The 27,140-nt window shown below is 33.9% G+C and overlaps 2 protein-coding genes across 2 annotated transcripts; one reads left to right on the top strand and one right to left on the bottom strand.

The window, feature by feature from the left end:
- Window positions 1–5,308: 5,308 nt before the first annotated feature.
- LOC141300808 (NLR family CARD domain-containing protein 3-like) lies at window positions 5,309–17,799 on the top strand. The gene is made up of 17 exons (XM_073831104.1): window positions 5,309–5,565; window positions 5,657–7,445; window positions 7,584–7,670; window positions 8,709–8,792; window positions 8,976–9,059; window positions 10,088–10,171; window positions 10,249–10,332; window positions 10,419–10,502; window positions 10,602–10,685; window positions 10,780–10,863; window positions 12,501–12,584; window positions 12,853–12,936; window positions 14,749–14,832; window positions 14,924–15,007; window positions 15,569–15,652; window positions 17,331–17,414; window positions 17,660–17,799. Exons 1-17 carry the CDS (start codon window positions 5,364–5,366, stop codon window positions 17,748–17,750), a joined length of 3,261 nt encoding a protein of 1,086 aa, XP_073687205.1. The 5' UTR covers window positions 5,309–5,363; the 3' UTR covers window positions 17,751–17,799.
- LOC141300821 (clusterin-associated protein 1 homolog) lies at window positions 17,763–27,091 on the bottom strand. The gene is made up of 11 exons (XM_073831114.1): window positions 27,035–27,091; window positions 26,734–26,845; window positions 26,251–26,335; window positions 25,976–26,155; window positions 25,056–25,235; window positions 23,353–23,486; window positions 23,124–23,265; window positions 22,892–22,964; window positions 22,699–22,809; window positions 22,561–22,613; window positions 17,763–19,099 (listed from the first exon to the last, which is right to left on the bottom strand). The coding sequence occupies exons 1-11, from the start codon at window positions 27,054–27,056 to the stop codon at window positions 18,923–18,925; spliced, it is 1,269 nt and encodes a 422-aa protein (XP_073687215.1). The 5' UTR covers window positions 27,057–27,091; the 3' UTR covers window positions 17,763–18,922.
- Between the last annotated feature and the right edge of the window lie 49 nt (window positions 27,092–27,140).

Raw genomic sequence — 27,140 nt, forward strand, 5'->3', positions numbered from 1 at the left:
GTCCTTCAAGAGTCACTCTCAATTCATCTGTCTATAAAGCCTAGAAAAAAAAACATCTCTATTTATTTGACAATACTTCAGAATGTTATTCTTATTAATTGAGGGTCATTTTTTAGGATTTTTTGCCCAAGCAAAGTCTATGAGAACCTGACACATTGCACTTCTGGAGACTCAAGGTAGGTTGCAGTTCTGGAAAACGGTGGCGCTGGAGACTAAATGGTTCCTGATGGTTTCATATCTGATTCTTAACATTAATTCTTACTTTTTTTGCAATTAACATGCATCTTTTCTCCTCCACCTGTTTTTTCTGACAATGCAGATGCAACAAGCGTTTTTCTGTCCGGTGGTCATGCCTTAACTTTGCAAATTGCAGTATTGCATTAGTATTGCATCCTTCTCATGGGCATTTAATAGTTTTTGACTTTTCAGTCAGAGGTAAATCTCTTTTTTGGCTCATTTTATCTGTAAAAGAAAATGTGCCTAATAATTCTGCACACCTGAAAATAAGGAGTTTTTCACTTCCAGCCTTCATGGACAATTATATATCAATTATAAATAATTAAATACAAAATGAATAGTAGTTATTAAGATTGATGTGGTTCGGAATTATTCAAATGTGCTTGGAAAAAAAATATGACAAGAATATCAACTTGCCTAATAATTCTGCACTCCCTGTATGTATAAATCTCATTTGCCAGTCTATTCTCTCAGTCTCTCTTTTCTCTTCCTGTTCTTTAATCAGCACTTCCTGTCCTGTCTATATCAGCTGCATCTTCTTAAGTCACACATATAATGTTCCCCACTGACTTTTCTCTTTTTTTTCTTCTTGTTTTTCATATACATTTTCTTTGCCTATGCATGACCTTAGGCTGTCTGTTATTCATTTCACGCAGCTGTACTCGTGTGAAAATATGTGTTTTTGTGTTGTGAGCATTTGCACAGTTCAGTGCCTATGTGAAGCGAGCGTGTGGAAGCGTGTGCATGTGTATGAGTGTGGTTTTGTGCACATAATGACAGCATGTCAGACGATGCTACGCGTCAAAAGTGCATCTGTGGCCTGCTGCACAGGAAGAGAAGGAGGTGCGACAGGAAGGATCGAAAGAGAGGGAAAGAAACAGACAGACGGTGCGTGACAAAGACACTCAAACAGAGAAAGTGTCGAATGGAGGATGAACATGGGGTTCGTGAGAAGTAGGGTAGAGACGAGCGGAGGTTAGCAGATGCCAGTGAGACTTCCTGAGCTTAGAAACATGCCTGATGCTCCTGCGCTTGAATGTTTGGAGACTCCAAAGCTGAAGATCAACGAGAGTCAATCAACAGTGAGTATTCACTTTTATCATCAAGCGTAATAACTATATTTGTATAAAAGTGTGTGTGTGTGTGTGTGTGTGTGTGTGTGTGTATAAGTACATGTATGCTTTATTTCTGTATTATGTATGTATATATGTATAATTTTATATATATAATTTATTGGACAGGTGACAGATGTTTGCTTGGTGAAATTGCTGGAGAATTTCTATTTTCTGAACACACAATCTTTCCAAAAATTTACATTAAATAATATTACTGCTTTAGAATCAGAATTTCATTTGTGCATTTTCTTTTTAAGAATTTTTTTTGTTTGTTTGTTTGTTTCGGTCCTGCCTCTGCATATATCTTGCTGTTCTGCTATATGGTGTTCTGAGTGATTGCTAGGGTATTTAGGATGGTTTCTAAGTTCTTTAGGGTAAATACTAGGGTATTTAAGGTGTATGCTAGGATAAAGGATGGTTGCTAGTGTATTCTGAGTGTTAACTAGGGTATTTAGGATGGTTGCTAAGATATTCTAAAATGGGATGGTTGGTAGGGTATCCTGAGTGGTTACTAGGGCATTGAGAATGGTTGCTAAGGTATTCTAAAAAGGGATTGTTGCTAGGGTATTCTAAATGGTTACTAGGGTGTTTAGGGTGGTTGGTAGGATATTCTGAGTGGCTACTAAGGTATTTAGGATGGTTGCTAAGATTTTCTAAAATTGGATGTTTGGTAGGGTATTCTGAGTGGTAGCTAGGGTATTTTAAAAATGGGATGGTTGCTAAGGTATTCGGAATGGTTACTAGGGTATTTAAGATGGTTGAATGGGTGTTATGAGTGGTTACTAGGATAAGGGATGGTTGCTAGGGTATTCTGAGTGGTTACTAGGGTATTTAAGATGGTTACTAGTGTATTTTGAGTGATTACTAGGGTATTTAGGCTGGTTGCTAGTGTATTCTGAGTGGTAACTAGGGTATTTAGGATAGTTGATAGGGTAGTCTGAGTGGTTACTAGGATTAAGGATGGTTGCTAGGGTGTTCTGAGTGGTAACTAGGATTAAGGATGGTTGCTAGGGTATTCTGAGGGGTAACTAGGGTATTTAGGATGGTTGCTAAGATATTTTAAAATGGGATGTTGCTAGGGTATTTAAGATGGTTGCTAGTGTATTCTGAGTGGTTACTAGGATTAAGGAAGGTTGCTAGGGTATTTTGAGTGGTTACTAGGATTAAGGATGGTTGTTAGGGTGTTCTGGGTGGTTACTGGGATTAAGGATGGTTGCTAGGGTATTTAGAATGGTTGCTAAGATATTCTAAAATGGGATGGTTGCTAGGGTGTTTAAAATGGTTGCTAGTGTATTCTGAGTGGTGACTAGGATAAAGGATCTTTGTTAAGGTATTCTGAGTGGTTATTAGGATGGTTGCTAGGGTATTCTGAGCGGTTACTAGGGTATTCTGGTTGTCTAGATTTAAAAGTAACTGATATTTTAGAATTGCCTATAATTATCATGGTGGATATTTGTAAGGATTCAGTCAATCAGTTTATTTCTTCTTTTTTTTTTGTAGAGCCATATACAGTGTAGTAACTATTTTAAACTCAACTATGGGAAAATAACAATTCTTGTTATATTAGTTATTAAAATACCACACAGGAAGTGACAGGCTATATTTTGAAGAGGTTTAGGCCTATTTACACATCGAGTGTAACATGATGTTAACACTGCTGTTCTTACTGTTACTTACTGAACTTACGGTATGTGAACATTATTTTAAATTGATTATGACTGTTCAAAAGTTTTGTGTCAGTATATCACACACACACACACACACACACACACATACACATACACACAAAAACTATTTTATTCAGCAAGGATGCATAAAATTAAATTCAACAGTAACTGCAAAGTATTAATAATGTTACAAAAGATTCTATTTCAAATAAATGCTGTTCTTTTAAACAAACTTTTTCTGCATCAGAAAATCCTGAAAACAAATGCATCCTGGTTTTCACAAAAATATGAAGCAGCACAAATGTTTTAACATTGATTATAATCAGAAATGTTTCTTGAGCAGAAAATCAGAATATCAGAATGATTTCTGAAAGACCATGTGAAACTAAAGACAGGAGTAATGCTGAAAAATCATTTTTGATCACAAGAATAAATTACATTTCAAATCTATTTAAATATAAAACAGTTGTTCAAAATTGTACTGTTGATACTGAATTTTTTAATCAAATAAATGCAGCCTTGATAAGACTTCTTTCAAAAACAAAATATATATTATACATGCTTATGAATATGAATACAAATATTTTGTTCTAGTCTATAGGCTACTTTGGCTCAAGCATGAGGTTTTCAAGGGTTTCTGCATTAACCTCATAATGTCAAAATCAAACGCTTGAGAACACAATGCTGTCTACAGTTTTATTCTGTCATATGGGACTCATAATGTGTTTGAAGAGAATGTCAACACTGCAGTTTCTACCTCCCCTGAGCTCCTGGTTTTTTATCTTAATTGGTTTTGTTAACAGAAACAAGGCTTGTTGTGTCATTCGATTGTCATAGTTGTCTTGTTGCTGCAGGCTTGTAAACTGTACCTCATATCTGTTTGGGACGGCTGACATGCTGTGACTATGGTAACAAAGTGTTTGTTGATGCATGTGGCTAATGAGGTTTAAGTCTTGGTTTCCAGAGAACTGACATGAGCTCCCCTAGACCTTTCTCTAAAGGTTTAATTCAAAAAGTTTTAAGGACATTTAACTTTTTTAACATTCTGAACAGTTAAAAGCATGTCTATACAATTCCACATTTCATATCTGATACATACAAATACATTTAGAAGAAAATGAGCATTGCTTGTCTATGCACAACTCACAGTCGTGATGCTGTGATGCCGACTGTATCCGTTTGATTAATGTGTGCTGCTGATGTTTGCGCTGTCGGTCTGTCTGTGTTACAGGCAAATGGATCCCACTGAATAACACAGAGAGTCTGATACACACACACACACACACACACACACACACACACACACAGCTGGACACGCTTTCCTAGCGCTCTGGGATGGATAGACATTCCCAAATCCCATGGCAGGAGTACTGCTACCTGGATCTAAAGTCCAATGCTCCAAAACAAGAGACTAGCAAAAGGATGGAAAGGTAGAGGTACAAAGCACATTTAAATAATAATAATAATATTAATAATAGTTTTGTAATGTTTCATTTATATATATATATATATATATATATATATATATATATATATATATAAAATAATAAAATAATAATTCATATAATTTTTATCATATAATAATCATTAAATATAATTCATATTATATTTTGATATAGTGAAGCAGTATAAAATTACACTAAAAACTAAAATGTATTGTAGATTTTAATGTTTAATATTTTTATTTATATGTATTTATAAATATGTCTGTATTTAATATTTTTTTATAGATTTATAATGCTGGCCATTTCTTGATTATCAGCCATATAAGCCATTAATATCAAATATTAAAATATACATGCAATCCTACAAGATTCTATGTGTGCCTGTGCAAAAAAAAAATGGTACTAAAATATTTACCTTACTTTTTATTGTTTAATATATATATATATATATATATATATATATATATATATATATATATATATAAAATTTTTTAATTAATTTAATATTTTTCATATTAGTTAGTATAGCTTTAAAACTATACTTAAAAATTCTACTTGATTTTAAAACCAATTAATACCACTTATTAATATGATAATTTAATAATCTATTTATCAGAATTATTTAAAACATTATTTATTTTTTAAATATTGTAGATTAAAGGCTGATAACTGAAAAGTAGTCAGTATACATATCTATCTATCTATCTATCTATCTATCTATCTATATATATATATATATATATATATATATATATATATATATATATATATACACATACAATATTTTAAATAATTATGATAAAATAGATTATTAAATGATATATTATGATTCATCTTCAGATCCCGGGTAGTTACGCAGACACCAGACATTGTTGCAACGGTTCTTATCCACCTCAATTATGGTAAATGTGGTCCATCAAATGAGAAAGGCAGACCTGCTCAGTGCACAGGATGCAGGGCTCATCCAGGAAATGGGGTCTTTGAAAGATAAAGTGCAATTATTGGTTGAGTTCCTGTCTGTGACTGATCCAAATGGCGCTGCCCTACAGGCTTATCTTCAAAGTTCACACCTGACCGAGTACAACCTCATAACTGTACATGGTTAGTACATGTGATTTATTTGTTAGGTTGTTATTTAATTTTTTTTATATATATTTTCGATTTCCTCACTTCCATCTTTTTCTCTCCACAGACTCTGTGGTTCGACCATATAAAGACGCTCTCATTCACCGACTCAAAGAGGATGAAAATTCACTAGCGCAAGTCGCCACTAACTCGAATTCCACTTTACTCCTCATCGAGTGCGTATCTGACCTTCAGCAGCGAGAGCACGACCTCGTACAGGTGTCAGTCAACAGAGGGGCGGGGCCTCTTCACGGCCGAGTGCTGGGATTGGACAAGCTCATCGCTTCTTTGACGAGAGTTAGCACCGCCCCTCGCGTGACTCTGACGGTGGGCGTGGCCGGCAGCGGTAAGAGCCGATCGGTCCGCCGTTTCATCCACCTATGGAGCTCCGGCCAAATCTATCCCGAGATAAGTCTCACAATCCCCATTGCATGCTGGGAGTTAAGTAGTTTCGACCGCCTATCGGTCGAACGCTTACTGCGACTGTACGTTCCGTACGATAACGTGGACTTAATTATATTTAACGAATCCTGCAAGGTGTTGCTCATTTTCGACGGACTAGAAGAATTCCGCCAATCGTTGGATTTCGCAGATGCCCCGCCCAACAGCGACCCCCGTCGTGAAATTCCAGTATCGGATCTCATTGCGAATATCGTACGAGGAAACCTTTTGCCAGGGGCGACGCTCTGGCTTTTATCGAGGCCTGGCACTGGGGCGAAAGTTCCGGCGGGATTGGTCGATCGTGTGACGGAAGCCCCGCCTCTTTCTCGGATGCAAATAAAGGATTATATTAATCACTGCATTACAAACACGCTAGATGCGTATTCGCTATCACTAGACAGCTTGTCGTCTCAAACGAACACACCTGAGGATGTTTCCTCCCATGTTTGGACGTATCTAAATTCCCAGAAACCATTGCTGATTTTATCTTCCGTGCCCACGGTTTGTCACATTATCGTAACGACGCTATCGCGTCTTATAAAGTTGGACTCGGAAGCCACGCCCCTTCCCCGGACTCTAACGGAAGTCTACGCCCACTATTGTTGGCCACACCTCTCAGGATCAGACGCTCCAAGTGGCGGCATCAGGAAGTCGCTTAGCACTCTGGGTCGTCTTGCTTTTTATAGCCTCTTACGACGGCGGTATACGTTTAGCGAGGCTGAATTACGAACCTATGGTGTTGATGTACCGCCTCAGAGCGGGACGCTTGGCTTCCGCATCCTCCAACGCAGGCAAAGCTGGTCGTCTGATAGCGTAGCTTGGCAGTTTTCACACACATCCATACAGGAGTTCCTGGGGGCGCTCTTTTACTATATTTCGTCGAGACGCGGGATGTTCGATCTGTTTTCCGAAAGCGGCGTTTCTTGGCCACGCATCGGCTTCCACAGCCACTACCGTGCAGCGCTCCAGAAAACCAACCAATCGGATGTTGCGGCGCAAGGCAACCTCGATCTCTTCATGCGCTTCCTGTCGGGGCTGCTTTCTCCAGCGGCTGCGACTTTGCTTGGCGGTTCGTTGAGCGTTGGACACGAGGAGCAAGTGACCCAGCGGACAACAGCGACAACTTTGCTTCAGAACGCCGTGACCGCGACTGGAGGCGATTCTGTTAGTATGCGCAGCGTTACGATGGTAACGTGTCTGGCGGAGCTGCAGCAGGTGGAGTTGCTACGATCCGTAGAGGATGATCTTGTCAACTGCAGCCTGCGGGGAAAGCTGAAGGGTGGAGTTTGCGCTGTGCTCGCCTACTTGTTGCAAGTATCAGATGCGTGTACTGAGGAGACGCAGCTGTCCAACTGTTTAGACTCCGCCTCCTTGAAGAGGCTCCTCCCACAGCTGCTGTACTGCAGTAAGCTGAGGTAAAACATGCATGCTTATACAAAAAAGACTATAAAGGGCTATAAAGATTTTTGAAGCCATATTACACATTTAAGTTTGGTTATTTTTCATTGTAAATCTCTTGTGTGTCCCATACTGTGTATATGTGTGTTGTGCAGAATGGAAAACAATGAATTTAAGGAAGGCACCATGGAGTTGTTGGGAAGTCTGCTGAGTGCCAAAGAGTGCCATATTCAGATGCTCAGGTACAAATATTTCTGTCAGATAAATGCAGTTCTTCTGAACTTCTACTATTCATCAAATAATTGTGAAAAAAATGTATGTTGGTTTCCAAAAAATATGAAGAAGCACAATATTGATGATTTCAGAAGGATCACGTGACACTGATGACTGGCGTTATAACTGGAGTTATGTTATTAAATCTATAAAATTGCTACAGCTGTAGTTTTTAAAAAATAGTTATAATAAATAAAAAATAAATAAAACTAATAAAACTAATAAAAAACTAATAAAAGTAATGTATTTATATTATTTATTTATTTTAAAAAATTATATATATATTTTTTTATTTTTTTATTTTTTCATGAGTTATAACTGGAGTTATGTATAATATTTATAACAAATATTTATTCATATTATTTTTTATGAAATAATTTTTTCTTCTATTTTTTTCTAATTTAAGATCTAGTTTTAGTGTATTAAATTTCTAATGAGGTCTAAAAATGTCTAAAGAACTGATGAGATCCTTTTGTCAGTCAAGTGAATTCTACGTATTAAAATTGCTACAGATGCATTTTTGAAAAAATATTTATATTAAAAATAAATAAAATTAATGTATTTATATTATTTATTTATAAAGTAAAATATTATTTAGAATTTTGAATTTAATACTGTAGCAATTTTTTTTTAAGTGATTAACCAAGGATGCATTCAATTTATCAAAAATGACATTTACGTTGTTACAAAAATTTGTCAAAAATTTCAGTTCTACTGAACTTCTATTTATCAAATAACTGTGCAAAAATTGTATATTGGTTTTCCAAAAAATGTTTCTTAAACAGCAAATCAGCAAAGAATGATTTCTGAAGGATCATGTGACACTGAAGACTGCAGTAATGATGCTGGAAATTTAGCTTTGAATCACAGGAATAAATTACATTTTACAATATTTTCAAAGAGACAACAGTTATTTTAAATTGTAATAATATTTCACAATATTACTAATTTTAGTGCTGTTTTATTACCCTTTAACTTTCTTTTAACTCTATTTCTCTCTTTTCTAGTCTGGCTGATAACTCCATTAGCAGTAAAGGCATTAAACCGCTCAGTCGGGCTCTACTCGTCAACCGAACCCTCACGACTCTGGAGTAAGTGACTTTTTTTGTTGATATAATAACTTTTCTTGCATTTTGACTAGCAGTTGCAAGGTCATTAATAATAATATAATGCAAACTAATGTAATTTGTCTTTCCCTATGCCCTTGATCCTTAAAATCTGAATAAACAAAAGAAATTAAGGATGCTAAATAAAATTGATGTTTTTTGTCTTAGTCTGCGTGGGAACAACATCGGCGCAAAGGGAGCAAAGACGTTATGTGAAGCCCTAAAATTGAACCAATTCCTCGTGTCAGTCAAGTAAGTTTTGATAAACTATTATTGAATTGTTACTTCTGTATTTTTATTTATATTATATGTATAATAAATAAAATGTGTTTATTTATTTTTAAAAATATATATATATTTCTAATTTAATAAATTAAATTAATAAATTAATTAATGAGGTCCTCATGTCAGGACCTCAACCATTATAGAATTGTTACAGTTTTGTATTTATGTATTAATATTTATATATAAAAAAAAAAAAAAACACCCACAATTTGCTGATTTAGTCATATATTTTTTTATGAAATAAAAGTAATATATTGTTTTGTTTAAGATTTTTTCCCTAATTTAATACATTTCTAATGAGGTTTAAAAATGCCAGCCAGTCAAGTGAATTCTATGTAATAAAATAAATTATATATATATATATATATATTTATAATAAATAAATAATGATAAATATAAATTAAATAATTAATAAAATTAAATAAAATTAATGTATTAATAAGTAATAACTTATAAATGCCAGTCAGTCAAGTGAATTCTATGTAATAAAATAAATGTAAAAAATATTTATAATAAATAAATAATAATAAAATAACATTTAAAAATATATATTTATAATAAATAAATAATAATAAATATTACTTAATTCATAAATTTAAAGAAAATTAATGTATTTATATGTAATAACATTTATTTTAAAAAATACAATTTGTTGATTTATTCATTTAATTTTTTATTAAATAAAAATAATATATTGTTTCGTTTAAGATTTTTTTCCTAATTTAATACATTTCTAATGAGGTTTGCCAGTCAATCAAGTGAATTCTATGTAATAAATCAATTAAAAAATATTTATAATAAATAAACAATAATAAATATTAATTAATCAATTAATAAAATGAAATAAAATTAACATATTTATATTATTTATTTATAAAATAAAATACTTTTTTTATTTAATACATAAGTAAAATGCATAAGTCTTCAATCAGTCATATGCGCATACTGCATGTGTTTTTGTTTGACTGGATGTGCGTGCGTGTTGATTTATGTAGTCTGCAGAATAACCACATAGAGGATGAAGGAGCGCGTGCGCTAGCAGAGGTACTTCAATCGAACCGAAAGCTCACCACACTCAAGTGAGTCTATATTTTAGTGTGCATGCGTGTGTGTACTTCAACTGAGCATCAGAAACTCAAATCTTCATGCATTGCAGTGTTCAGAAGAATGGCATTGGGCCAGAAGGAGTGAAAAAAATCGGCGAGGCCCTTACAAAGAATCAAACTCTACAAGATCTCAAGTAAGAGTCTAAAGAACCAGCTCAAAATCTGATCACATTAAACTCTCTATGGAAAATGAATTCTGTCTGTATGAATGTTATTGCAGTGTCTCCAGCAATCATTTGGGTGATTTGGGAACAGTAGCTCTTGCTCAAGCTCTTATGGTCAACCACGTACTTCACACGCTTAGGTAAAACACATTAAATGAGGGAGAGCGAGTTCATTACAGCTTATCCAGTTGATGAATGTGAATGAACTTCTGATTTTTCTCTCAATGTTTCTCATTCAGTCTTCAGAGTAACTCAGTGAGTGACAGAGGCATTAAAGCTCTCTCACACGCTCTTCAGTCAAACCGAGGACTCAGCTGTCTGAAGTATGTCAATGTCAAATGCCACAGTGTTAATCTGTTTAAACATGTATGTTCAGGCTAAGAAATAATGCTGTTTTGTATGTCTGTTTGGTGGTAGTCTAAGGGAGAATTCAATAGGAGTCTCTGGAGCCAAAGACATCGCCAAAGCCTTAAAAGTCAACACTTGTCTTAGGGAACTTGAGTAAGTACACACAAAAATACAACATGTTCAATTAGCCTATACTCTTACTGTTTTTATATAACGTTAATTAACACAGACTAAAATGTTTGTGTGTGTGTGTGTGTGTGTGTACCTGGTATTCATCACGTTGTGGGGACCAAATGTCCCCACAAGGATAGGAATACCAGTAAATTTTGACCTTGTGGGGACATTTCTCAGGTCCCCATGAGGAAACAGGTTTATAAATCATGCACAATGAGTTTTTTTGAGGAAGTAAAAGTGTGCACAATCTCCTGTGAGGGCTAGGTTTAGGTGTAGGGTAGGTGTAGGGCGATAGAAAATACGGTTTGTACAGTATAAAAACCATTACGCCTATGGAATGTCCCCATAAAACATGTAAACCAGTGTGTGTGTGTGTGTGTGTGTATATATATATATATATATATATATATATATATATATATATATATATATATACATACATTATAAATATTATAAATTAAAATATAATATATTATACATTTATGTAATGTATGTATATTTTAAATACTTGTGAATATAATTATCTTTATAAATGTATACATAAATGTATACCTGTATAATATCAATCATTTTAATATAGTTATATAATATTTCATATCATATATATATAATTTATATAATATCTATCTATAAATTAATATATAAAAATGTATTCTAATAGACTAAAAACAATAAAAACGCTAAAATAAAAATTATTTTGAGTACTAAATATATTTATTTATAATAAAAGTAATTTGTTTTTAAACAAATTTATAAACCGCTAATTCTAATAAACTAAAAAATATTTTATGCAATAACATTTTATGTTAAAAATAATAAAATGAATAATTGAAGTAATATAAAAATGAACTCTAAAGTCTAATTTAATCTATATAATTTATTAATTTGAGATATTTAGAAAATAGACTGTTTATTTATTAAATAATTATAATTAAATAATACTAATTAAATAAAAAATCCTAAAAAATATTATGTATATATAAAAAATATAAATTGTATATATATATATATATATATATATATATATATATATATATATATACATACATACATGCAATTAATATTTTTAAGAGAAGATGCATTAAATTGATCAAAAGTTATAATTAAATAATACTAATTAAATAAAAAATCCTAAAAGTATATATGAAATTAACTCTAAAACCAAATTTAAAATATATATATATATATATAATTAAAAAAAAAAAAAATATATATATATATATATATATATATAGAACATTTTAATTAATTGAAATATTTAGAAACATACACTTAGTTTATTTATTAAATAATTATAATTATCTTAACATTATATATTTTACAATTTAATTTTTATTTGATTTGATTTATCTAATTTAGTAAAACAGAAAGGTGTGCTTACCATTTATCAAAAGATCACATTGTTAAAAACTAAAGCATCTGTTTCACACAGTCATTTAAAATTTTATTCACTTCTTCACATTGCAACATTTTTTCACCCTATTTACATTTATTTAACTACATTTATCCATTAAGCAGATGCTTTTATCCAATAATGGTTACAAAAGAGGAAAAATGCAATTCATCAAAGTGATTTCTCATTAACATGTGTTTTTATCTGTGTTTGTGTGTTTAAGTCTGACAGCTAATCTTCTTCACGATGAGGGAGTGACGGCCATCGCTGAAGCCATGAGGGTCAACAGAGCCATCACATCCTTACAGTGAGAAAACACACACAATCTCACACACACACTCTTGAAACAATCAGAAACATCAACACAAAACATATATACATTTACTTTTGAGGACAAAAGACTTAAAGATGACTCTTGGTCAGGTAATGACATCATGGAGGTCAGGATGTGATGTCGTCCAAGTTAGGATGTGATGTCATGCAATTTATCACCCTGACTTGATATGAAAGTGTTGATTTTAGAAACCTGTTTCACATGTAAATGACTAATGCTAACACCTCTGTGTGTGTTTCAGTCTCCAGTGGAACTTTATGAAGGCGGGAGCCGCCAAAGCTTTAGCTCAGTCTCTCATGAGCAACACCTGCATTCAGCTGCTAGAGTAAGAACATCTACAACCTCATGCAACTCTCTCACTCCTTTCCTGCTTAAAATCATCTCCACAGATCTGCCAGCCATATTGGTGTTTTCTCATTGACACCATTTTTAAAAAAAATAAATAAAAGGTGCTTCAAAGCACTTTAGGTTCTTGATATTGCCTTTCAAAAGGGGTCTTAAAGAGGTCATCGGATGCCCATTTTCCACAAGTTGATTTGATTCTTTTGGGTCTTAATGAGTCTAAAAAGTCTAAGACATACTTTGGTTAAAATTTCTCAATGGTAGTATAAAAAACACTCTTTTTACCTTGTCAAAATAAGCCCTTTTTAGAGCGAGCTATTTTGTTGCATGGTCCTTTAAATGCTAATGAGCTCTGCTCGCCCCGCCCCTCCCTGCAGTGGGATGACAAGCCGTAATGTTTACTTTAGCCGCATTTAGCTGTGTTTAGCCGTGTTAAGCTGCGAAACTTGCTAACTAGAACATTATTAAGAAAGGCCATTTGCAAAGATGCATAAAAAACCCTTCTACTCACTTCTGCTGTGGGTCAAGCTGCATCACGAACGATTTGCACGAACATAGACGCATATGTAGATCGGGATCGGCACTTTCCTTTCAAAAACGAAAGTAACGTTAATCCTTTGCGTCTTCAGAGGCTCAAATGTCGGGAGTAAATGACGACTGCTATGTTCATTATTACATCCAACAACAGAACACCTCAATCTGAGACATTCTTGTCTTCCTTTGCACCTGAGTCACACAATGGCGATCGGAGTCGGACTGTTTCACCTCGGTGAGGGCGGGTCTAAAGTAAGGCGCTCATGTCAATCAACTATCGTGGGAGTGGCCTCTGTCTGTGTGCCGTCACACCGACAAGCAGCTGAGAATGACCTGATTTTAAAAAGGGGATATCTTACAGAATCTGCAAAGTGTTCATTATTTGACCAAAATAAGAGGGATCATATAAAATGCATGTTGTTTTTTTATTTAGTACTGACCTGAATACAAGATAAAACAATAGTTCAATTTATAAAAATGACCCTGTTCAAAAGTTTACATACACTTGATTCTTAATACTGTGTTGTTACCTGAATGATCCACAGCTGTGTGTTTGTTTTTTTGTTTAGTGATAGTTGTTCATGAGTCCCTTGTTTGTCCTGAATAGTTAAACTGCCTGCTGTTCTTTAGAAAAATCCTTCAGGTCCCACAAATTCTTTGTTTTTACAGCATTTTTGTGTATTTGAACCCTTTCCAACAATGACTGTATGATATTGAGATCCATCTTTTCACACTGAGGACAACTGAGGGACTCATATGCAACTATTACAGAAGGTTCAAACGCTCACTGATTCTCCAGAAGAAAAAAAAACAGGCATTAAAAGCTGTTTGAACTTTTTGAATTTGAAGATCAGGGTAAATTTAACTTATTTTGCCTTCTGGGAAACATGTAACCATCCTCTGTAGCTTCTGAAAGGCAGTACTATATGAAAAAAAAAAAAAGATATATAAGCAAAATAAGAAAAATGTACTCCGTTCAAAAGTATTCACCCCCTGGCTAGTGTTTCCTTCCGGAGCATCAGTGAGTGTTTGAACCTTCTGTAATAGTTGCATATGAGTCCCTCAGTTGTCCTCAGTGTGAAAAGATGGATCTCAAAATCATACAGTCATTGCTGGAAACTAAGGATTCAAATACACAAAAATGCCGAAAAACCAAAGAAACTGTGGGACCTGAAGGAGTGGGCAAATATTAAACATTTTGCAGATTCTGCAAGGTGTATGTAAACTTTTGACTTTAACTGTATGTGTTTTTCTCTGTCAGTCTGCAGGAGAACGCTCTGGGTGATAACGGCATCATTGCTCTGGCCTGTGCTCTGAGGTCAAACTCTTCTCTCAATGTGCTCTAGTGAGTCTCACTTCAGTTCAATTTTTCATTATTTCATGACTGTTTGCTGAAGCTGCTTGTGTCTGACCTTGCGTGTGTGTGTGTTGTATAGCCTTCAAGGTGTATCAGCGGCTAAATCAGGAGCTGTTGCACTAGCGGATGCTCTGGTGGTCAACGAAAGCCTTCATACACTTGAGTAAGTCTCTTTAGTGTACCAAGGCTGCATTTATTTAATCAGAAATACAGGGAAAACAGTAATATTGTGAAATATTAGTACTATTTAAAATAACTGTTTTTGATTTGAATATATTTTAAAATGTAATGTATTCCTGTGATCAAAGCTGAATTTTCAGCATCATTACTCCAGTCTTCAGTGTCACACATTTCCTTCAGAAATCATTCTAATATGCTGATTTGCTGCTCTAGAAACATTTTATCAATGTTGGACACAGTTGTGCTGTTTCATGTTTTATGGAAACCATAATATATTTATATTTATATTTATTTATGTTTATTTGATGTAAAGAATGTTAAAAAGAACAGTATTTATTTGAAATAGAAATATTATGTAACATTATAAATGTCTTTACTCTCACTTCTGATCAATTTAATGCATCTTCTCTTTAAAGAAATATTAATTGCTTTTAAACAGAAAACATAATTTTTGCATACAACTAGAAAAAAACCCCTGAAATGATTTATTGACAGTGTACGAGAAACTCTCTTTAAAACCTCAATATTTGTCACATTTGTTTAGTCTGCGTGGAAACTCCATCGGGATGGAAGGAGCAAAGGCGTTTTCCAGTGCTCTGAAAAACAACAGGAGCTTAAGAAGTCTCAAGTATGTCTACAGACCACATTATTCTCCTTTGTTTTTCTATAATATGATCAAAACATATTTGAGAGATATTATTAAAGCTGTTTTATGACAATGGACATGAGATTTGCAGAAATGCGGCTGGGATCCAGTATAGTTATCAATTTTGAACATTTGCAAAATGTTTAATTTCGAAAAAGCAAACAAATTGACAATAAATGCTTTCTTTATGAATATATTTTAAAATATAATTTATTTCTTTGATTAAAGCTGAATTTTCAGCATCATTGTCTTCAGTGTCAAATGATCCTGATTTGCTGCTCAAGAAACATTTGTTTTTGTTTAAAGAAGTAGTTCACTACCAGAACAAAAATTTACAGGTAATTTACTAGCTCCTTGTCATCCAAGATATTCATTTCTTTCTTCAGTCGTAAAGAAATAATGTTTTTTGAGGAAAACATTTCAGGATTTCTCTCCATATAATGGACTTCTATGGTGACCCCGAGTTTGAACTTCCAAAATGCAGTTTAAATGCAGCTTCAAAGGACTCTAAACGTTCCCATTTGAGGAAGAAGGGTCTTATCTAGCAAAACAAAAGGCTTTTTTCTAAAGAAATGACAATTTATATACTTTTTAACCTCAAATGCTTGTCTTATCTAGCTGTGTATTCCGGTTCAGGACAGTTAGGGTATGTCGAAAAACTCCCATCTCATTTTCTCAAAATGAGACTTCAAAATCATCCTACATCATTGTTTTGATAAGACCCTTCTTTCTCAGCTGGGATGTTTAGAGCCCTTTGAAGCTGCATTTAAACTACATTTTGGAAGTTCAAACTCGGGGGCACCATAAAAGTCCACTATATGGAGAGAAATCCTGTGTTTTCCTTAAAAACCATAATTTCTTTATGACTAAAGAAAGAAAGACATTAACACCTTGGATGACAAGAGGGTGAGTAAATTATCTGTACATTTTTGTATTGGAAGTGAACTTCTCCTTTAAGGCGAGACACTGCAGGTGAATAGGGTAAAAAAAATTAACTAATAGTTATTACCTTACTTACCCAGTTGATTGATTACATTGATAATTGCAAAACATTTTTTTTGTATTACAAGTTTTCTAAAATGTTACATTTAAATATGCAAATGAGTCTATATTTAATTTGCATACATTTCTAGTATAAAAATCTAAACACTGGATGAAGTCAGTTTGAAATTCTTAAGTTTTTTGACATATTAGAGTCAAATGTTTGTACAGAGGGGGTTTGGGGTATCTCATTTTGTCACACCATAATTCAGAATAAAATGTAGAACAGGCAGAAAACAATGTATTTTTTTTAGCATTTTTGGGCTAAATGAAATGTATAAAATCAAGCAAATTATATATGAACAAATCCCTCGGTATAAACCTTCAGAATATAGACAGGAATAAAAATGTAAAGTTTAGTGTGTGTAAGTGTTACTGAAGTGGAGATTTATGGCTCAGTGTAAGAGAAAAACACATTTGAGAAAACGGCCTTAAAAAAGATGGACTGTAATTGAAATCTATTGACACAAATAGATAAAGTGCTATAAAAGAAACACTTAACAGTGTCTTTTGGGTGTTTTCTTTCCACTAGTCTGAAAAAAACACTTTATGAAACACCAAAAAGCACAAAATCTCTAAACAGAACACGAACATTAAAAGTGTATTTGTGTGTTTGTAGTTTACAGGAGAATTCTCTGGGGATGGATGGAGCGATCTTCATCGCTACTGCGCTGAGAGGAAACCATCAGCTCACCTACATCAAGTATGTCTGTGTGTGGCTCTATGTGCGAACCGCCGTCTGTGTGTGAGAGGTTCAACCACAGTGTGTCACGATTGCATGGCACATGTGGTAAATATTTAGCATTGGCTGTAGGTGTGATTCCGAACGCTGATCATTTCAATTTTGCTGTGAATGGCACATTTCACCTCGCCGCCGTGATTGATCTTGAGTGAGATTCGTCTGCGATGCGTGTCAAAGTGTGCTATGATTTCCTATTTGTGCTTCAGTCTCCAGGGTAATGGCATCGGGGAGTCAGGGGCAAAGGTCGTCTCAGACGCCATCAAAGCTGGTGCACCAGATTGCGTGGTGGATATCTAGCACACGCACAAACACGCCTCAACATGTTTATTTAAAGCCTTATTCATGTAAATATTTACAAAGCTGATGTATTAAAGTTATTTTTTTAAAAACCAGAACTGACAAAGATGTTGCCTTAAAACGTCATACAACAATTTTGCTTTTGCTGAACTTTCATTCAATTCTAATAACTGAGAATTTGAACGGCAATTAAACGGGCAGCTACACTTGAATACAAATGAGAAAGTAGAATAATATATACTAGAAATGACATTGTTATTTACAGATATTTATCCTTGTTATGAAAAATAAAACATTTAATGTGGATTGTCACTTTCTGTTTGATGCAGAAATGTACATAAGAATTGAAAATGAATGTTCCACTGAGTGAAACCTTTTATTTAAAGGAACAGTTCACTCAAAAATAAACATTTGTAGAAAGCTCACTCACCATCAGGCCATGCAAGATGTAAATGAGTTTGATTCTTCATCCGATGTGGAGACATGTAGCATTATATCAGCTGCTCAACAATGGAAACTCTGTAATGAATGGGTGCCGTCAGAATGAAAGTCCAAACAGTTGATAAAAACATCACAATAATCCACAAATAAATTTACACCACTCCAGTCCATCAGTTAACATCTTGAGAAGCCAAAAACTGTGTTTGTAAGAAACAATTCCATCATCTTCAGGCTAAAATATCAGTCCGTAATTCATAACAACACTTCCTCCAGTGAAAAAGTTCATCCACTGTTGTTCTCTCACATCAAAATCCACAGACATAAATATTTAGAGCTATTTTGGACTGTTTTTGCTTATTAATTCTGTTTAACGTGCATATTTTTCTCCTGAATCAGACTTTTTCACTGGGACTTACATTTAAGCAGGAAACAACAGTTTGAAGTTAAAAAAAATGTCTTGATGATGGATTTGATTCTGACAAACACACAGCTTTTCACGTCAAAAGACATGAATTGACGGACTGGACTGGAGTGGTGTGGATTACTTGTGGATTGTTGTGATGTTGTTTGGATTTTCATTCTGACGGCACCCATTCGCATCCACTGGTGAGCAAGTGATGTAATGCTACGTTTCTCCAAATCCAACATCTTTGTTAGCCTGAGGGTGAGTACATTTTCAGCAAATTTTAATTTGTGGGTGAACTATTCCTTTAATGCACATTTGTTGCATGTTAAAAATCATTATCACTCTCCTCAAGGATTTGTGGGTGCGAGCGTCCGGGTTTGGCAGAGGATCCCTCCAGACTGTCATTGTCTTCATCCAGATCCTCGTTTTCCTCTTCCTCCTCCTCTTCGTCTTCCTCACCATCTTCATCATCATCGTCTACATCGATCTCACTATCCATTGACTGCAAAGCAAAGCATTATTAAGAATTATATACTAAAAGAAACACACAGCGCTCAGTGAAGGGTAGCTCAATCATCCATAATTCAGAATTATCATAATTAGTTATTAGAAAACCACCAGGGGTTTACTCTCGAACACACATGTCAGTGTTATTGTTAACTTAAGCTAAAACTATTAAAAATTGATTTTTTTAGGGGTTCAAGCAAAACCCTATTGTAATTGTTAGAATGGCCAAGAATCAGCAATTTTCATGTAAAACTGATCGTGCAGATCAAACCGTACATCGTTAAGACTTGAAACTTGGAGGGATGGTAGTACTCACACCGTCAACAACGTCACCAAGGCTCGCCCCAATCGGCCTGATGGGGGCGCTACAGCGAACAAAAGTATGAAATTGCTCATAACTCCTAAATCGTCAATCGCAGGCTCAAGTGTCTTATGTTGTAGGAATCCTTGGTTTACGCCGAACAAAACGCATGCCTTCCATTGGATCATGAGCCTGGCGAAATTTTCTGGTATTTTGGATTTTTTGCAAAAACCTACTTTTGCGAACTTGTCCTAGGTTTTTCGCCCAAACGGAACCAAACCAGTGCAGGAAGATTCTCTGGACGCTGAATATCAAGAATTATCAAAAAAAAGTCGGGGCGGGGCCAGTTTTAGTAAAATGCCTATAGCTCCTGATCAGAATGAGATATGTTCACCAAACAATCGTGGATCTTGGCCACTTGGTGGCGCTATAAGAGGGAAAAAACGGCTAAAAATGGCTATACCTATGCAACCATTTGTCCTAACAACATGAAATCGCTGTGCTCGGTCTTGGTCCAAAGTGCCACAAGTGTCTGTAAGCGTATCTCAAAAAAACATGGCCGCCATTGGCCGATGAATTTTGAGCAACTTTTAGACATGGTTAACTGAGACATGGTTTGACTCATGGCCTGAAAGGTCTGTAAGAAATTTGAAAGAAATCAGCAACTGGGAGGCGATACAGCATTTTTCAAGGGTGTAAATGATTGTGCATTGCAACATACATGCAATATTCATATCATATGTGACCCTGGACCACAAAACCAGTCATAAGGTTAAATTTTACAAAACTGAGATATATGCATCATATGAAAGCTCAATAAATAAGCTTTCTATTGATGTATGGTTTGTTGGGATAGGACAATATTTGGCTGAGATACAACTATTTGAAAATCTGGAATCTGAGGGTGCAAAAAAATCAAAATACTGAGAAAATCACCTTTAAAGTTGTCCAAATTAAGTTCTTAACAATGCATATTACTAATTAAAAATTACATTTTGATAGGTTTACAGTAGGAATTTTACAAAAAATCTTAATGTAACATGATCTTTACTTAATTTCCTAATGATTTTTGGCATAAAAGGAAAATCTATAATTTTGACCCATGCAATGTATTTTTGGCTATTGCTACAAATATACCTCAGCGACTTAAGACTGGTTTTGTGGTCCAGGGTCACATATGATAAAACTCCTCATTCTAAACAACTTTGCCTCAAGAACCACTGCTGTCAGTCAAATCGTTTCTTTCTCTCAATCTGGAAAAAAACCACTGCAGTACAGTTCTCTGGACTCTCCAGGTCAATAATTATCAATAAAAATGGTAAATTTGCCCTTTGGGAAGCTATAACGGGGTCATTTAGAAAAGGGGTCTTTGTGCTTAAATGGCTTAAAGCACTTGAACCCCGGTTATCACTGCTTGTAGCTATATTCTTTTTTGTGATTTGAAAAAAAAAAGCTGTAATTGCAAAAAAAAAAAAAAAAAAAATGAAAAATGTAAACTTAAAATTAAAAAAGTTGTCTTGCAACTAACTGAAATAGCTAAAAAAAATAATAAATAAAATAATTACTAAAAAAATATATATTAAGAATGTAATAAATAATAAATTAATAAAAATGACAAATCCACAACAAAAAAATTAATAGAAAACTGAAAATATAAAAATAAAATCTAATTCAAAGTATTAATATATACTAAGCTAGAATATAAATAATACTAAAATAACACCGACACAGACACACACACACAACCTTTCTTCTCTTTTTTTTCCGGCCGCTGCCGGATAGACGGACTCGTTCCTTTACTCTGGGCTTGAAGAACGAGTGCAGAAGAAGAGAAAGATATAGAGTGAAAACGGAGTGAATGAAATGAGAGCTGACGGCATGCATAGTGAGAAAAGAAAAGAAAAGCACAGTGACTAGATAAGTTAAGCAAGATCATGGAGAAAAAAAACATGGAAACACGAAGAAAGAAAGCCCAGGAAACCATGACTGGCTGAATAATCTGAAGAATATAACAGAAGAAATTAAGAAAATATGTTGATATGTCGGTTTAGTTTTGTTTTTGTTAAGTAAAACTCTTAAAAATAATTTTCAAGAACTAAAATGTAGAAATAAAAAATGTTACTTTGGCAACTAAATAAAAAAAGTTTATACTGAACTACTAAAATTACTAAAACCAAAACTAAAAAAATAAATGAAAGTTAAATATATATGTAGATATAATATTTTAATGTTTTTATTCTTCTGCTCACCAAGCCTACATTTATTTAATCCAAAGTACAGCAAAAACAGTAAAGCTTTGAAATATTATTATTTTCTATTTGAATAAATTTTAAGTTTTTTAGCATCATTACTCTAGTCACATGATCCCTCAGAAATTCTTCATTCTAATATGCTGATTTGCTGCTCAAAAACATTTATTATTATTATTATTATGTTGAAAACAGCACAGTAGAATTTGTTCAGGTTTCTTTGATGAATAGAATGTTCAGAATAACAGCATTTATCTGAAATGGAAATCTTTTGTAACATTACAAATGTCTTTATCATCACTTTTGATCAATTTAAAGCATCCTTACTAAATAAAAAGTATTAATTTCTTTCATTATACTGACTCCAATAAGGAGTCATAAGGAGTATAGGGTTACAAAAGCTTTTTATTTCAGATAAAAGCTGATCTTTGGATCATTCTATACATCAAAGAATCCTGAAGAAAATGTCCTCAACTTTTTAAAATATTGATAATAATAATAAAATGTTTGTTGAACAGCTAATCAGCATATCAGAATGATTTCTGAAGGATTATGTGACGCTGAAGACTGGAGTAATGATGCTGAAAATTCAGCTTTGATCACAGGAATACATTTTATTTTTATATATATATTTAAATAGAAAGCAGTTATTTTAAATAGTAAAAATATTTCACAATTTTAATCATTTTCCTGTACTTTGGATCAAATAAATGCAGGCTTGGTGAGCAGAAGAGACTTCTTAAAAAAAAAAAAAAAAACTGTTCAAAAACGTGTAATTTATTACAAAAATACATTTTTGAATTTCAAATTAAAATGAAAACTGAAAATATAAAAATAAAAGCTAATTTAACAGCTTAATTTAACAACTGTTTTGGTTGGTAATATATAGAGTGAACGTGTTTTCACCTCTTCACTGTCTCCTCCCCTCATACTCCCAATAAATCGAGCGCCACCTCGACCTGCAGCAAAAACAGACATCAGAAACACAAATCAAGTACGATTAGATACTCGCACACAACAGTGAGCGAGCCTGCAGATCATCACCTGATATCTGTGCGTGTCGAGTGTGGTGTGGTCTGGGCTGCTGTCCGTCGTCTATGTCGCTGTCAGATCCTTCATCCTCTGGTATTTCCACATCTGAGTCTTCATCTCTTGCTACAGAGGAGAAAAACTCATGAGATCTTTGACAAACGTGTTCACACGTGTGTGTTTGAGTCTGCGTGTGAGACCAACCAACCTCCACTCCTCATGAGTCTCTTCTCCTCCTCTTTTAATTTGTTTTGTCTCATTTTCATTGCCATCTCTGCTTCCTGGAAGAAAAAAAGGGGGTAAATTTTGGTTTAATAAGACAGATTTTATGGGATTCACTCATTGTTTTCATTTATTTTTTGCATTTTTTGCTGGGTAAGTGAATGTGGTTTATTTACAGGCCTCAGAGAGAAGCTCAGATGCATTTGCACTGATTGTACCTCAAAGCGTTCCTGCTCGGCTCTGTGATAGTCATCTAGCTGTTGCTCCAGGAAACTCAGGTTACGGAATTTCTCCACATACGTCTGGTACTGTTTCTGCAAGTCCTCCTCAATCTTCTCGTATTCATCCATAAACGCCGGACTATAAAGGAAACAGTATTAGAGAGCGTCTAAATAGTAACTAAAATTAAAGCCGTATAAAACTTGAAATAACATGATATTAGCTCACCGCACGCTCTGTAGAGTTTGTAAACGTTTCTGGTTTCTCTCCAGGTCCTGTTTTTTCTTCTCAATTTTGGCCTCTAGACTGGTCTCATCTGATGATACGTTATTGAGCAGATCCTTTGTCATTTGGATGCTCTCCTGAACACAGACAAGATGAGCAAATACACATTCAGAAGCCATTCAGAGCCCAAAATAACACTCCTTTTGCTCTGTAAATAATTCAAGGAAGCTGCTCACTGAATGCACTAATATCGTACTTTTCAGGAACTGACCAAAAACGGAAAGTGATTTTGAGTTCTTGTAGCCCTCTAGAGACTTGCAAAACTGACCTTCAAAGAACATTTATGCAACACTCAAGGATGCATTTCCTAAGGTTATTTCTCAGTACAGGCAGTTCCTTCTGAATCTTTTTCAGTTTTATAATACTAAAGCAGCAATTGTCAACTGGGGGACTCAGGTTGAGTTATAAATAGGACAGAACAAGCATTCAAATCAGTGAAAACATAAAAATCAAGATATCTAAACTGGCATTATATTTCTTATTTGTGACCCTGGACCACAAAATCAGACATAAGGGGCAATTGTTTTTTTAAATTGAGAGTTATACAACATCTAAAAGCTGAATAAATAAGCTTTTCATTGATGTATTGTTTGTTAGGATATGACATAGGATATTTGGCTAAGATACAACTATTTGAAAATCTGGAATCTGAGGATGCAAAAAACAAAACAAAAAATTAAGAAAATCGCCTTTAAAGTTGTCCAGATGAAGTTCTTAGCAATGCATATTACATCAAAAATTAAAAAAGGTACTAAATATCTTCATGGAACATGATTTCTGGCATAAAAGAAAAATTGATCATTTTGACCCATACAATTTATTTTTGGCTATTGCTACAAATATACATATGCTACTTAAGACTGGTTTTGTGGTCCAGGGTCACATATTTCTTATTTAATTAATTCCCTCAACAGCTGGGATTTTTATTTAAGGACCAGCATTTTCACAGTCTTGAAAACCTTGCTACAATGAAGGAATTTTAAAAAGTGTGATTTATAGACCTGGAAATGTGATGGAAATTAAGAAAATCCTAAAAAGCCAAGGGCATTTTTATAATTATTATAATTATAAATATAAAAATTATCTAAAATATTTTATTGGGTAGAAATTGCGATTTCTGGGTAAAAAAAATAAAAAATTAAATCCCTGCAATCCCAAAAGACCTTGAAAACATAAAAAAATTTAACTTGAAATAACTGAAATAAAATAAAACTTATTACTTGAACTTTAAGTATTCACATAATTAAAACTAAATAAATTAAAACTAATAAATAAAAATGATTAAAGACCTGTAATAAAAAACTAATAAAAATAAAAGTGTAAAAATAAAATCTAATTCAAAATGTTATCAAAATAACACAGCCCTGAAGAACATTCATTTATTTAAACATCTGGAATTTAATTATCTGAATTATTTATAATTAATTTTCAGAATTAGTTGAATGCATTGCTACTCCTAAGTTCCATAAATAAAGTTATAAAATAAACAGCTTTGTCATTACAGCAGAACTACCAGAAATATTTTGATTTTGACAATCAAATTCCAAAAGGTTGAAAACCACTATACGAATGTGATAATGTCATAAAAATCAGGATCGTGTGAACCCATGCTTGCCGGTTGACTAAACGATATTTTTTTGTTTTACCGTGACGTCTTTGACAGCCGCTCTCAGGGCTCTCTCTGTCTCAGTGATCTCTAGCGGTCGGGCAATTGCTGCCGTCCTGCTCTCTCTCAGGTCCTCTTCATGCCCCAGCAGGTCAAACAGAGCTGCTCCCTTTGCTGTAATTTCAGATCCCAGCTGCCGTGCCACCTTTAAATCAGCGATCTGCCACAAAACATTCAAAAATACAACTTACAGTTGAGGTCAGTTTACATACACCTTGCAGAATCTGCAAAATGTTAATTATTTTACCAAAATAAAGGGATCATACAAAATGCATGTTATTGTTTATTTAGTACTGACCTGAATAAGATATTTCACATATAAGACATTTGCATATAGTCCACAAGATAAAACAGAACTTGATTCTTAAAACCATGTTGTTATCTGAATGATCCACAGCTTAGCGATAGTTGTTCATGAGTCCCTTGTTTGTCCTGAACAGTTAAACTGCCTGCTGTTCTTCAGAAAAATCCTTCAGGTCTCACAAATTCTTTGGTTTTCCAGCATTTTTGTGTATTTGAACCCTTTCCATCAATGACTGTATGATTTTGAGATCCATCTTTTCACACTGAGGACAACTGAGGGACTCATATGCAACTATTACAGAAGATTCAAATGCTCACTGATGCTCCAGAAGGAAACACGATGCATTAAGAGCATAATGTAGATGTGATTTTTCTTATTTTGCCTAAACATCATATTTTTTTCATTTGATACTGCCTTTCAGAAACTACTTACATGTTTCCCAGAAGACAAAATAAGTTGAATCTTCGAATTTAAAAAGTTTTCCCTTCTGAAGCATGAGTGAGCTCAACTCTAAATTATTAATTTTGATAATACTAACTCATCCTGAAAAGTCTGCCTATAGAATTCATGATGAAACGGTATCATTTGACACATACCTTTGACCCCAGATCAAACTTGAACTTGCTGTTTTCATCATTGTTCTGCTCCCCATCAGTGTTCTCTTTGGTTTTCATTGCATTATAGAGGATGCTGGTGATTTTCAGCATCTCTTTCACAGCGTAACCATCTGCCTGATACAGACGCTTGAGATTCAGCTTCACATGAGCTTTAGTCGCCTACAGAAACACATACGCAGTGATTTTGTCATCTGACATCATAAAGAAGCTTATGTGAGATTATGCTACAAATACAGTAATATTTGAGAGTTTACCATGAATTGAGCCACAGCTTTGATGAAAAACACTCTGTCAGACTCAGTGTCAACATCACTGGGAATTTCCATCTGAGGTTCATATCTAGGGGGAAATGATATGATATTTAACAGTACATAATATTTTATTTTATACTCATGCATGATTGTAAAGATCATGTTGCATGAAGATATTTTGTAAACTTCCTACCATAAATATATCAAAACTTGTATATATCAAAAATTTTAGATTAGTAATATGCATGGCTAAGAACTTTATTTGGACAACTTTAAAGGCGATTTTATCAATATTTAGATTTTTTTGCACCCTTAGATTCCAGATTTTCGAATAGTTGTATCTCAGCCAAATATTGTCCTATCCTAACAAACCATACAAAGCTTATTCATTCAGCTTTCAGATTATGTATAAATATTAATTTCAGAAAAAAATGACCCTTATGACTGGTTTTGTGGTCCAGGGTCACATATATTATTATATCTTACCTCTTAACAAGCCAGATGAGGATTTCAGCTACTAAAGGAAAGTTTGGAGATCTGAAGTTCTCCATAGAGATGAGACGAGGGTAGCCTAGCGCTCGCATCATCTCTGTAAAATCTACATATCCAAATCATAACATACTGTAAGTATTCTACTAATATTCATGCATGTATTAACAAAAGCTTCATTTTGACTGAAATAGTATCTAATTACACCACAGCTCTTCATTTCTAAGATGCTTCATGACCACATACTGAAACATGTTTCATATGTAATATTATAATCCGTAAGTTTAGGTATACTTACTTCTCAAATCTCTAAAAGACATGGTTGCTGCCTTTTTAGTCAGAAAAAACACAACTTTCACCTGTTAGACAAGAAGAAAAATGACATTTCGCTGAAAGCAATACAA

Source organism: Garra rufa, chromosome 24 (assembly GCF_049309525.1).
Source record: "Garra rufa chromosome 24, GarRuf1.0, whole genome shotgun sequence".
Taxonomy (NCBI): domain Eukaryota; kingdom Metazoa; phylum Chordata; class Actinopteri; order Cypriniformes; family Cyprinidae; genus Garra; species Garra rufa.